Source organism: Chrysemys picta, chromosome 22 (genome assembly GCF_011386835.1).
Source record: "Chrysemys picta bellii isolate R12L10 chromosome 22, ASM1138683v2, whole genome shotgun sequence".
NCBI classification, from domain to species: Eukaryota; Metazoa; Chordata; order Testudines; family Emydidae; genus Chrysemys; species Chrysemys picta.
In genome coordinates, this window is record NC_088812.1 from 15,670,453 (window position 1) to 15,684,873 (window position 14,421).

General features: G+C 43.5%; 1 protein-coding gene across 1 annotated transcript; it reads right to left on the bottom strand.

Moving 5' to 3' along the window:
* Positions 1 to 743: 743 nt before the first annotated feature.
* Positions 744 to 14,421, bottom strand: LOC101938825 (keratin, type II cytoskeletal 5-like). The gene is made up of 9 exons (XM_024106322.3): positions 13,776 to 14,421; positions 12,382 to 12,596; positions 11,061 to 11,121; positions 9,635 to 9,730; positions 9,294 to 9,458; positions 5,816 to 5,941; positions 2,995 to 3,215; positions 2,569 to 2,603; positions 744 to 1,935 (listed from the first exon to the last, which is right to left on the bottom strand). Exons 1-9 carry the CDS (start codon positions 14,340 to 14,342, stop codon positions 1,619 to 1,621), a joined length of 1,803 nt encoding a protein of 600 aa, XP_023962090.2. The 5' UTR covers positions 14,343 to 14,421; the 3' UTR covers positions 744 to 1,618.

Consider the following 14,421-nt stretch of genomic DNA (forward strand, 5'->3'; position numbering starts at 1 on the left):
AAAGGAACCATTTTTATTTTTACCAAAACAATTTGGTGACACCAACACAATGTTTCAGTGTCACCAAATCGTCATTTTTCACTGGAAAAAACGGTTAGGACAATTTTTTTCCCAGCTGTAGTTAATAATTTATTACCTATTTTTAGACACAACTAATCCTGTATCTTGGCAGGGAGTTAGACTAAATGACCCTGGAGATCCCTTCTAATCCTATAATTATTTATGTTCATCCATTTTACTATGTTTTCAGTGGATAAGGAAGCCAAAAATTATACCTGCAAAGTCCAATGGAAGTTCAGCTAAAGACTGTGTAACCTAGTACATAAAGGGTGTGAGCCTAATTCTAAGCCCTGATCTACACTGTGGCGGGGGGGGAGGGGCGGGGGGGCTCGATCTAAGTTGCGCAACTTCAGCTACGTGAATAACGTAGCTGAAGTCGACGTACTTAGATCGACTTACCGTGATGTCTTCACCGCGGTGAGTCGACTGCTGCTGCTCCCCCATCGACTCTGCCTGCTCCTCTCCCAGTGCTGGAGTACAGGAGTCGACGGGAGAGCGCTCGGGGGTCGATTTATCGCGTCTAAACTAGACGCGATAAATCGATCCCCGCTGGATCGATCGCTGCCTGCCAATCCGGCGGGTAGTGTTGACACACCTTAAGTTACCCCAGTGCAACAAAAGACTAGCCCAACCAGCAGTTTAAGGCAACAGCCTAGTTTAAAAACTCAGCCGCATGACGTTAATGACACAATGCAGTTTATTGGTGATGCACAGAGTGAAAAGCCGCAGGTCCTTTAACAACGAGGGAAGAATAAGGCAACGCTGTTACATTTTATGAACATCACACAGGAGTGGGCCCGCAGAAAGGAAGTAGTAGGGATGTGTTGATTCATGGCCTCTATTAACGTTCATGATGCTAAATGGGTGGGATTCATGCCCTCTGCAGAAAGCCAGTATTCCTTGTCCTGACCAAGCCCTGAAACACCTGTGAGCTGATGCAGTGAAATTCAAGAGAAAGTGGCGGAGTGGAAAAACCCAGGGTTACTTCATGAGTGTGGAAATAACCTTGGACATCCACAGCAACCAGAACGCTGAAAACGTAGGGCCTGATTCTGATACACCGGCGTAACTCAGGAGTTCGTCTGCTGAAGTCAACAGGCCTGATTCTCTGCTATCCTGCACCCTGTGCAGTTATTTACAGGGTCTCACACACATATTGCACCATGGCAGGGCAACGGAGAATCGGACGTGATGGAATTACCCCAGTGCAGGACAAACATAAGGGAGAGGAGAATCAGGCCCCCGGTCACCACACTAGAGTAAAGTTGGTGCAGTTGACAACAGAGCCCAGTCCTGAATGAGGCAAAGCTATAGGGAAAGTATATCCGTGCTTCTACGGTTATCTCAGTTTTCCAATGAGCAATGGGTCAGATGCCAACTCTACTCTCTCAGTTACTCCCATTCAGACCTATTGACTTCAGTACAACTGAGGGCAAAATTTTGTCCCAGGATGAGGGGTTTTTTCCCCATGAATGTTGAAAGGTGGGGTGGGAGTTCCCGTCACCAAGCAGCAAAAACCTGGGTTAATTCAGAGGTCCCTGAGTTGAGTTTTTATGCTTTATCTAATTAATTTTTTGCTTGATGAAGAGGATGTCGAGACATATTTTATGCTAGAGCTGCTTCCCCCTCCAGAGGTGACCCCCCCTCCGTAGCCAAAACTGCTTCCTCCTAAACCAATCCCACTCCCGCCAACACTGATCCCACTCTTGCCACCAATTCCAAAACCACTCCCGCTGCCAATTCCAAGGCCAAGACCACCTCCGCCAGCACCAAGACTGAGGCCACTTCCACGACCTCCACCTCCTCCACCAAGGACATATCCGCTTCCAACTCCGCCACCGCTGCCAGCTACGCTGGTGGTGCTGCTGACCACAGCTGCAAGAAAAATATCCCTCTGGTTATTCAGGGAGCAGCTTGTGATTCCCAAAGAGAGACAAATTCTGGTGTTACATCTAATTAAGCTGGTTGAAAATTTTCTGCCACTGTTTTTTGATGGAAATTTGGGGTTTTGACCAAATACAATTTTTCCTTGGAAAATTGCAATTTTTCTTTGAAAAATCAAATGCCTGAAAACCAAAATATTTAAATTCAGAATTGCTGCTGAAGTGCCGCATGGGAGTTGTAATTCAGACATGTGCCTCATGTCCCCATTCCCCTCTATGGACCAAGCTCCATAGCTGGGCTACAGCTCCCATGATGCACCATGGCCAAAGACTTCATCATGCACAGCCTCTGTTCACCAAGAGAGGAGACCATGGTGCATCATGGGAAACGTAGTCCAACCAGGGAACCCAGCCTATACAGGAAAGTGGATGTATGAGGCACCCAAACTACAACTCCCCAGAGGCATTGTGGTGGCATTTCTGAATTGAATTTCTTCAGGTTTTGGCTGAAATATTGTGTGTGTTTTTTTGCTATTCTGGTCAAAATATCAAAAATACACACACCCCTTCATTTTTGGATCAGCTCTAATTCTGACAAATGAAGGTGAATCCTTGAGATACTTACAGATGCTCACAGGATCAGCATATTCTCCAGACATCCTGTCGGGGAAAGAAAAGTAATTCATATAAATCGCCCCATAACTCCCTATAATACAATTACTAAATATTGAAATGTAGAGGGCTTAAATGCTTCCCAAAAGGACAAGGGGTCTGATTCTCATTCACACTAATTATGACAACATTTGCAAAAGATCTCAGGGGCAGATTTTCAAGGGCTCCGCACCCAAAATTTTCATACGAACCCAACATCTTGTGATCAGTGGAACTAGAGTCAGAGGACCAATGTTCCCTGCCAGGACTTTTATTGGAAGACACCAGTAGAAAAGGGAATGTGGCGAGTTAGTCTGGAAGCAACTCAGCCACATGGACAGAAACTTTGCTGATTTACCCAGCCCCATAATTACCATACACTTTTGTGTATTGCACCTACCTGCATTCTTCTCCCTCCAGCAGTTTCCTGTAGGTGGCGATTTCGATATCCAGGGACAGCTTGACGTTCATCAGCTCCTGGTAATCCCGCAGCAAACGAGCCAGTTCATCCTTGGTGGTCTGAAGGGCGTTCTGAAGATCAGCGAGCTTACCCCGGGCGTCTTTGAGGGCCAGCTCCCCGCGTTGCTCAGCATCAGCAATGGCCGTTTGCAGCCCAGCAATCTGTAAGGGACAAATCATGAGATTCCAGTATTGGGAATTGTGACAAGGCTCATTCATGTCTGTGGAATGAGTCTGGAGATGACACTTATGCTGACCCCCCCTATCCTTTGTTTGGCTTTGGAGTTGTTTCTTATATAAGCTTGCTTAAGTGATGTTTTATAGGTTGTTATGTGGGTGATGTTTTGATCATAGGATGTGCCTAAATTGGACCACCATGGATATAAAATATCTGCTGCCGAGAGGCAGTCAGAGACAAACAGGAGAAAGTCCATGATATCGAGTAAAGAGTGTAGTAACCTGGTCACGTGTGCGTGATCAGTGGTAACGAACCAACTGGAAAAGAGCAATAATCAGATGAAAACAGCGTGGGCAGCAAACATCCTGCAAACTGAGGCTTTGCAGGTGTTTTGTATGTGTTGCATAAAACACGTAATACTGTACTTGATGGTGATTGGAAGAGAACTGATGGATATGTAATTTGGATGTGTCTAAAATGTGGTAGACTGTAAGGGGTAGTCAGAGGTATGTAGGAGAAATCAAGCATGACCCACCTACGCCACAAGAGAAGGCAACTGGCCATTGTCTTTTTTCTGTATATCTGTTGTTCATTGCTTTAGTAGTAATTGAAATCACAAGGCATGCTTTTGGGTCAAATAAAGGTTTGAATTAATAAACCTAAGAGTATGTCTACACTTAAAACGCTAAAGCGGCGTAGCTATGCCGCTGTAGCACTTCAGTGTAGACGCAACCTGTGCTGACGGGAGGGGTTCTCCTGTCGCTGTAGTTAATCCACCTCTCCGAGAGGCAATAGCTTGGTCGATGAAAGAATTCTTTCATCAGTCCAGTGTTGTCTACACCGGTGGTTAGGTCAGAATAGCTACGTCTCTCAAGGGGTTGGATTTTTCACACCCCGGAGAGATGTAGTTATACCGATGTAAAATCCTAGGGTAGACCAGGCCTGAGTGTCCAGCAGCCAGTGTCACCCAAAGGGCAAGCTATGTAGTTAGTGGATTTCTAGCCCCTTGGATTTCTTTCTCTCTTCGCAGTATAGAAGGAAGGACATGGGTATCCAACTCTTTAACCATTTTCGTTCCCGATTTCTCAGCCTTCTATGAAATATCTCTAAGATCCTGGCAGAGAAACACCTGCAAACAGAAGGCTTACTACTGGGAGTAGTTCCATTGAAATTCTTAGGGCAGATCTACACTATGGGGTTAAGTCCACCTAAGTTATGCAACTTCAGCTACATGAATAACGTAGCTGGAGTCGACGTAGCTTAGGTAGACTTATTGCAGTGTCTACATCGCACTGGGTCAACGGGAGAAACTGTCCCGTCAATTTACCTTATGCTTCCCATTCCGCTGGAGTACCGGAGTTGATGGGAGACCAATCTGCGGTCGATTTAGCAGGTCTTCACTAGACCCGCTAAATCGACCTCCAGTGGATCGATTGCCACAGCATCAATCTACAGTAAGTGTAGACATACCCTTAGGATAGAAAGCACTATGGATAAAATTTTCAAAAGCACCTGATTTAGGAACCTAAGCCCTATTTTCTACAGGGATGTAGGCCCAGATCCAAAAAGGTACGTACACTCCTACCTTCCATTGATTTCACCTGGACTCATTTGAAAATGTCTGTCAGTGTCTAAGCCACTTTTGAAAATGTGACTTAAAGTTCTAACTTACTCAGACACTCTGGAAATTTTTGCCTTTAAGTGCTTTTGAAAGGTTTACCCTACATTCCTTACTGTTGTAAGGGTCAGATCCTGCATATATAACTGACTGAATTATGCAGTTTCCAGGAGTTCTGATGTTTATTATTGGTTTTTAATGGTGACATATACCAATCCGGATCATGGAGGAGAGTGTGTTTTATTCCATACCAAGTGACATTCCTTTCAGAATGCCAGACAGCACTGTTTGAGATACCTGTGAATATTCCAAGATGCCTTGAAATGTCAGAATAGTTTTGCACTTAAATATAATTGGCCATGTCCTCAACTTGTATAAATCAGTGCAGGTCGATTGATTTCAATGAGTCAACAAACCACAGAAATGTAGGGCTGGAAGGAACCTTAAGAGGTCATCTAGTCCAGCCCTCTGCACTGAGGCAGGACCCAAGTATACCTAGCTACATCCATTTTTATCAGATGAGGATTTGGCCCAGAGAGCTTAAACAGAATCCTTTGACTTTAGCAGTTCCTTACATACCAGAAAACGAGTATTTCTAACCCCAAGCATTCAAAAATCCAGAGTTAGGTCCCCCAAAATCATAAGACTGGCTTGAAAATCAAAAGTTTTTTTTGTGTGTCCAGGTTTTTGAACCTTTATGACATGGTGGCGACTCATTTCCAAGCTTTACTCTGCACCCATGAGAGCTAGAAACGTAGTTAAAAAACAAAATAAGTAAATAAATAAATAGAAGTAGAGATTCTCAAGAAATAACTAGACTACAAGAGTCAGGGCTTTAAGAAAAACACCAGATATCACAAGAGTTGGCAACACAGAGAGTCTCACTCACAAGGTTATGGAGCTCATTAAAATGGTCTGTAATAAACACCACAAATCATGTTGATTCCGTAGCAAGATCTTTCCCACCTGTTTTTTCACACTATCTATTTCAGCTTTCAACCTCTGGATCACCCGGCTCACTTCAGAGATCTCGTTCCTGGTGACCTTCAGGTCTTCACCGTGTGTCGTGGCCGTGACCTGAAGCTCTTGATACTGAAAGATACAAGCCATAAGGTCATTAGAAAAGATTTTCATAACTGGAGTTGAAGACATGTTTCAATTTTCCAATTTCCCAATTTCGAATCGAGAAAAAATGGAATGCAATTTTCCCTCTGTTTTTCCACCAGTTGGATGATTTTTTTTACGCTGTTGAAAATTATTTAAATTTTAACATTTTTCTATTTTTTTTTCATATTTAAAATAAATAAATACATTGGAAGAGGAACTAGGGGGAGATGGGAAAAAATTGCAGTTTCTTCCAACTAGCTGTCAGCATAATATCAAAGGAAACGTTTACCAATGTGTGTGAGATGTTCAGATCATAGCGTCATAGATTCTATGGCCAGTAGGAACCTACTGTGATCATCTGGTCTGACTTCTTCGATAGCAGAGGTCACAGAACTTCCCCCAAATAATTCCTAGAGCAGATCTTTCAGAAAAACATCCAATCTTGTTTTTAAAATGGTCAGTGATGGAGAATCCACCATGACCCTTGGCAAATTGTATCAATAGTTAATTACACTCACCGTTAAAAATGCCTTATTTCTAGTCTGAATGTGTCTAGCTCCAACTTCCAACCATTGGATCATGTTATACCTTCCTCTGCTAGACTTAAGAGTCCACTGTTAAATATTTGTTCCCTGTGAAGGTATTTATCGACTGTGAGCAGGTCACCCCTTAATCTTCTCTTTGTTAAACTAAATAGATTGAGCTCCTATAAGGCATGGAATCCTTCAATCATTCTCATGGCTCTTCTCTGAACCCTCTCCAATTTATCAGCATCCTTCTTGAACTGCAGGCACAAGAAGTGGACACAGTATCCCAGCAGTGCTCCTGCCAGTGCCAAATACAGAGTTAAAATAAACTCTCTACTCCAGTGGTCCCCAACCTTTTTGTGGCCAGTAGCACATTCATGTTTTCAGAAGAGTGTGGTGGGCACCAACAATTTTTCAAGGCTTATTTTGTATTTGTACATTAAATAATATGAAAAACATCATATTTAATATTACATAATATATGAATCCAGAGAGAAGAGAGAAGCCACAAGGACAGAGAACACCGGCGCCCGCAGCCCCGGAGTACTCTGTCCCCAGCAGGCGCGGGGCCCTGGCTTCTCTCCCCTGCTGGGCACTAGGCGGGTCCCGCGCCTGCCAGAGACAGAGAATACCGGCACCCGCAGCCTGCAGCCCCAGAGTTCTCTGTCCCCGGCAGGCACGGGGCCGCAGCTTCTCTCTGGCGCCTGCCAGGGACCAAGAACACCGGCGCCCACAGCCTGCAGTCCCGGAGTTCTCTGTCCCCGTCAGGCGCGGGGCCGCGGCTTCTCTCCCCTGCTGGGCACTAGGCGGGCGCACATAAATGCCCCGGTGGGCGCCATGGTGCCCGCAGGCACCGCGTTGGGGACCACTGCTCTACTCCTACTCATGATTCCCCCGTTTAGGCATCCTAGGATCACATTAGCTCTTTTGCCCATAGCATTGCACTGGGATCTCATGTTTAGCTGTTTATCCACCGCAATCCCCAAATCTTTTCCCAAGTCACTGCTTCCCAGGATAGAGTCCCCCAGCCTGTAAGTATGGCCTGCAGTCTTTATTCCCAGATGTATATGTAACCCACACACCTTCTGGGTGGGGTATTCTGTCCCATCTAGTGGCATCGAGACCACTTAGAGAGAGAGAGTTAATGAGTCTTCTCTACAGCCCTAGCTAAGGGCCATATGGCTTGTAGCTCATGCACTAAGCTCCAGAGACCCCAGGTTTGATCCTGCCTGCTGACGACCGGGGTCTGTCGGCGTTACATATACATTAACATTTAGCCACATTAAAGCACGTGTTTGCTTTCACTCCGTTTACCAAGCCATCTGAATCAGTGACCTCTCCTCTTCGTTATTTACCCCTCCCCCAGTTTGTGTCATCTGCAAACTTTATCAGTGATCATTGAAAGTTTTGAAAATGTTATCCTCTGTCTTTATGACAGTTGGGCAGTGGATGGAAGCTCCATTTCATGAAAGATTTGAGGTTTCAAAATTAATTCTTCAGGAAGGCAAATTCCAAAAAAATATGGATTGGGGATGGTTGAAACATTTGTTTTTGAAACATCCAAACATTTCGTTTTGATTTCCAATGGTTTCTTTTGTAATATATTATATCATTTTAAAAATTGAAATGAAAAGCCCTTTCACCAGGAAAAAATAATTGAAATGTTGCAGTCTGACCATATTCAAACTTTTTCCCCCTCGGTTTTCTTCCGAAACGAAATTCGGGTGAACTTGACCTGATTTTGTGAAGTGTTTTGATTTTGGCTGAATTTTGATTTTGGTTCCATCAGAATTTCTCCAAACAGTCTTTATGTTTGTTTCATAATGCATCTAGCACACTTTTAGGCCCCACGTGAACAAATACTTTAATAACAGTTACTAAGCAGTGATATGACTGACACATTAATATATGAATTAAGTGGGGTAGAAAATCCATATGGGTCCCCTCGCTTATCCAATAGGGATCATGTAAGGACATTCCAAGGAAATCATATTTTGACCCCAGAAAATGAGAGCACAACTGTGGAAGTTGAGGCTGATAGGATTAGGATGGGTTGATATGCTGAGGAGCGCCATGGGTAACCTCCACTGAAAAATCTGGCGTGTAGTTACAGTGTACTAGACTGACAGAGCTATTGTCATTGAGGACATAAGAGAGTGGCTGAGAACTTGGTTCTATTCCCATCTCTGCCACTGCCTTGCTGTGGGACCTTGGGCAAGGCATTTGGGCTATCTGTGCCTCAGTTTCCCCATCTATTATAAAGCCCTATGCAACTTATGGATGAAAAGCTGTGGATAAGAGCTAGCTGGTGATACACCAGTTCCAAAGGGGTCTTGCCAGAGCCTGTTAGATTTACAGAGTCATAGAGTTTAAGACCACAAAGGACCACAAAATCATCTAGCCTTACCTCCTGTATATCACAGGCCACCAGCCACACCCAACATTCATTAAACCCAGCAACTGAAATTAGACCAAGGTATTGCAGCCCTCAGTACCTCTTAAAGGTACAGTTCCCTACAGTAGGCACATTTATTAATTAAGCCGGTGAGGACGGATCATTTTGTGGTTAAATTAATCAGTAGAACTGGGTTCTATGCCTTGCCCTGACACTGATCTCCTAGTTGACTTTGGGCAGGTCACTTTCCCACTTTGTTGCCTCAGTTTCCCCATCTGTGAAATGGTGATAATGAAGCTGGCATTCTTTTGCCAAGTGCTTTGAGTGCTATGGATTCAAAGCACTGGGTCACCGCAACCTACGAGGAGAATTCTCAATCTACTCTTACATGTTCCATAGCAGCATGATGACTCACCCTACTTTGGTACCAAGCCTCTGCCTCAGCCCGGCTCCTGTTAGCAATGTCTTCATACTGAGCTTTGACCTCGGCAATGATGCTGTTCAGGTCCAAATCTCGGTTGTTGTCCATTTGCAGGATGACGTTGGTGTCTTTGATCTGGCCTTGCATCTGAGCTAGTTCCTGTAGGTAACACAGCACTGGATATAGTATTCCACTAGTGACCTCACTCATTCCAGGAGTTGCATCATGCATACATAAAGCAGAGAAAAATGTGACGGGTCTTTCGATTACAACATTGTCATTGGGAAAAGAGCAATGTGGTCTCACGGGAAGGAGCCTGTGAATAGGAGCCTTACCGCTTCATAGACAGCTCGCAGGAGGTTTATCTCATCAATGAGGGAATCCACCTTTGCTTGAAGCTCCATTTTTTTCATGTAGGCAGCATCCACTTCCTGAAAAAAAACCGCACCAAATGTTGGGACAATGCTACCGAGGACAAGAGCTATTGGGTATGAGTCTGACCCCGTTTACACTCAGGGGTTTGTCTTCACTGCAAAAGTTACTCCACTCGAATTACTAGCTCAAGTGAGAGCAGCCACCCTGGAAACAACATTAACCAATCCCGAGCTGTAGCCTTTAGCTGAGTCCCCACTGCATTACTAGCTTGAGCATCAATAACACTTCTGCTTCAAAGGGGGGAGGGATAGCTCAGTGATTTGAGCATTGGCCTCCTAAACCAAGGGTTGTGAGCTCCATCCTTGAGGGGGCCATTTAGGGAACTGGGGTAAAAATCTGTCTGGGGATTGGCCCTGCTTTGAGCAGGGGGTTGGACTAGATGACCTTCTGAGGTCCCTTCCAACCCTAATATTCTATGAAACCCCTCCTCCCACCAATAGGCCACTTAGGTCAAGTTTAAAACACTAGAGATTTGTGTGTGTGCACAGGAATCGGATTGGGGCAACACTCAAGACATACCTAGAGCTAACACTGCAGTGAAGGCACAACCTAAAACTTCTTTATACCAGTCTGGCCCACTAACGCAGAGTAAAGGGGTCTTTGTGCAAATGACTCAGGCCTAGGAGTGGAGTTATGTTATCTTTGAGTTTGGTACCAAAACGTCTTTGAGGATCGGGGTCTCAGTTACTGCAGATTCATGCTGATGTAACTGAGAGCTGAATTTGGCCTTTTAAATGTTTTGGCTGAATTTTCCACTGAGGTTCTGTTTATAAATGGTTAACAGATGTTATAAGCGTGTTACAAATATGTATTGTTGGTGGTTATAAGCACTTTGGTTGATGGTGTTATAAGCAACCTATTGGTCTGGTGGACTCCATAACAAACGATAATAATCTATTTATTAAAACTATTAACTAATGAATATTTTAAAAGAAACCTTAATATAAAGCATGGTTAATTTTTCTTTGTCATTTCTTTCAAGAAAAATACACCACCACCACCACCACCACCACACTCACACACACACACACACACACACACACACACAGAAATGACAATGCAATAAGTAAGACGCTTAAATTAATGCAACAACTGTGGTTAGCAACTTCAGGACACAGGATGGATTTGGCCTGGATTTTAACAGAAATTATAATACATAGGAATTTTTCTTTGCAGTATTATCTTTTTAATTGTTTCTCGTTCAGTGTCTACAGTTCTAAATTTCTGCAACAGTCTGCTGCCTTATCCTCAGATAGCTACAGAATAATAACAGAGAGAGAGAGAGAGAGAGAGAGAGAGGAAGAGAGAGAGAGATGCATTGCCCACCTTTTTAAGCACCACAAATTCATTTTCTGCAGATGTGCGCCTGTGGATTTCCTCTTCAAATCTGTTGGGTAAAGAGATATGTTTGAATTCTACCTTCTCAACTACGAAGAAAAAGTAGTAAGCAGTGATGCAAGGCATGTGTCTGCCAGGTTCTTACATACAATGCTAATCTCTGGCAACTTCACTTGAATGATGACTGCTAACTGTGAAGCCTCCAATGTTATACTTTGTTGCAATGGATCAGAGATATTATTCAACACATTACACTCTTAATTCAATACAACAGTAGTTTGGACCTGGAGCATTGCTGTGTTTTTCTGATCAGTATCATAGTTTTGCTATTACATCATGAGTGTGTCCCCTTTATCATCTTCGAGCCAAGATTACATTTATCTTGGTGATTAAGGCTGAGATTTCCAAGAGAGTTTACATGGAGTTAAAAGCAACAGAGAGTCCTGTGGCACCTTTAAGACTAACAGCTGTAGACATCTGTGTCAAAATCTGTTGGTCTTAAAGGTGCCACAGGACTCTCTGTTGCTTTTTACAGATCCAGACTAACACGGCTACCCCTCTGATACTTGACATACATGGAGTTAAGCACCCAAATTGTACTAAAAGATACTACAGTGATGAGAAGGTTAGAAGTGTAAGATAAGATAATATGATATAAAATAAATATCATTGGTTAGATAGATAGATAGATAGATAGATAGATAGATAGATAGATAGAGGGTGTATGGGGATAGATAGATAGATAGATAGATAGATAGATAGATAGATAGATAGATAGATAGATAGATAGATAGATAGATAGATAGATAGATAGATAGATAGATAGATAGATAGATAGATAGGGGGTGTATGAGGATAGATAGATAGATAGATAGATAGATAGATAGATAGATAGATAGATAGATAGATAGATAGATAGATAGATAGATAGATAGATAGATAGATAGATAGATAGATAGATAGATAGGGGGTGTATGAGGATAGATAGATAGATAGATAGATAGATAGATAGATAGATAGATAGATAGATAGATTTCATATGCTATAAAAATAATTTTTTCCAAGGTTGATGCGCATACCATAAAATCTGTATACGATTCAAGGCAAACATTGCTTATTATGTTAATTATGGCCGTGAGAATTGTCTTGAAAGCAGAGCAGATTTGATTAACTTGTAATTACATGGTTTACAAGTTCTCGTTATTTTAATAGGAAGGAAAATAGCTCCCGCATGAACCACAACCAGAAATCCATGCCAAGAAAAGGCAACAAAACCATTACATTTCTCAGGCTGGTCTTTCTGACTTACTTCTTTCTGAAATCTTCCACGAGGTCTTGCATGTTCCTCAGCTCTCCATCTAGCCGACCTCTGTCAGTTACTAGGCTATCTAGACGCCGCCTCAGGTTATTGATATATGCCTCAAAAAGGGGGTCGATAGGGATCTTAGTGATTGTGGTGCCCTGCTGCTGCAAGAGGTCCCATTTGGTCTCCAGCACCTTATTCTGCTGCTCCAAAAATCGAACCTGAAACCCAACAGGCAAGAGGATGTTAAATGTTGGACAATATCCTTATGGCATCAGGCCAGACTCTGCTGTTAGTTACGCAGGTGTAAATCAGGCTCGGCTTCATTGAAGTTGATGGAATTACTACCAGTAGGAGAGTTGAAGCAGAAATCCTTCTTGGTTCTTCTTTTGGAATCAAGACGAGAGGAGAAGCTGTCACGTCAGAACACTGATGGACCAGCCCCTCAGCTGGTGTGAATCGACTTAGCGCCATTCAAGGCCATGGAGATACACTGATTAATGCCAGCTGAAACTTTGGCCCTAGTGGTGGGAGTCAGTTTACAATAGCTGCTGATTTACAACAGCTAAGAATCTGGCCCTATATGAGTGCTAAGCAGAGAGGCGGAAAATTCCACTCTGGCATTTTCAAGGAAAAATTAAGATAAGGCATAATAAAAGGAAGTTGATTATCCCCAAATAACTGCATAATAAATAATAAATAATAATGATAGATAGATAGATAGATAGATAGATAGATAGATAGATAGATAGATAGATAGATAGATAGATAGATAGGACCTGATTCAGCAAGATACTTAAGAGCACATATAAATTTAATCATGTGAGAAGTCCCATTGAAATCCACAGGCTGACTCACATGCTTGATGCATCATAGTGCAATTACGCCCATATTTAAGTATCTTGTCAAATCCAGTCCGTTACAGCTAAGATTCAAATCCATAAAAGCCATCTGCTGTATTGTGGTGGCAAAAATGTATGAACAACTATGGAGATAGAGGGAGACAGATGGGGGGGGACGGAGAGGGGAAAGAGAGAAAGAAAGAGATTAAGTTTTATTTGTACTGTTATAAACACCTGAAAAAAAATGTGCTTGGCATAGACATTGCAAATAACTCCTAGTTACTGCATATCATTTTGTGCATTCATGTCCGACCCAAACCTAAGGCCCTTACTTAGTTTTTCAGTCAGTCCTTACTTGACATCAGTAATAGGTTGCATGAGTAAGGAATGAGTAAAAATGGAATAAGGACCTAACTCCTAACCAGGATGCTGCCTCGAGATGTGTTCTTCAAGGCCAACATCCAAAAGGACTATTAACTCCTTCTTCTTCTGCAGAACATGGAAGTCTCCCATGGTGTTGGATTCCTCGTGCCTGGGACGTTGAATTGTTGGTCTCACCTTGTCGATGAACGATGCAAATTTGTTGTTGAGGGTCTTGATCTGCTCCCTTTCCTGCACTTTCACTCTCTGGACCTCCGGGTCAATTTCGATGTTGAGGGGCGCCAGGAGGTTGGGGTTCACGGTGACTTGCTGGATGCCGCCAGGAGACAAAACAGGACCAGCTCTGCCACCACCAAAGCCTCTGCCACTGTATCCCCCACCAACCCCGTATCCTCCACTGACATACCCACTCGAGACAAACCCACTGCTGCCACCAAATCCACTACCACAACCAGCACCACCGAATCCACCACCACCAAAGCCGCCACCACCACCGAATCCAAGCCCCACACTCCGGAAGCCTCCACCCCCTATGCGGATGGAAGTGCTTTTGTTTCCGCCCAAGCTATGGAGGCTCCTGCTGCCAAAACCACCACTGTACCCGCCACTTCTTCTCCCAACACGAGACAAAGAAGCCGAACTGAAGCCAGCTCTGTTGCCACTGGAAGTGATGGTGGTGGTCGCAGAGCGTCCACTGAAACCCCTAGCCCCGCTCCCAGACTTAGAACTGAACTTCCTGTTCATGGTGACTTGTCGGAAAGAAGAAACCGAAGGGTGTGATGCAGGATGAGAGCAGAGAGAGAGAGAGAAACAAGACTGAGCC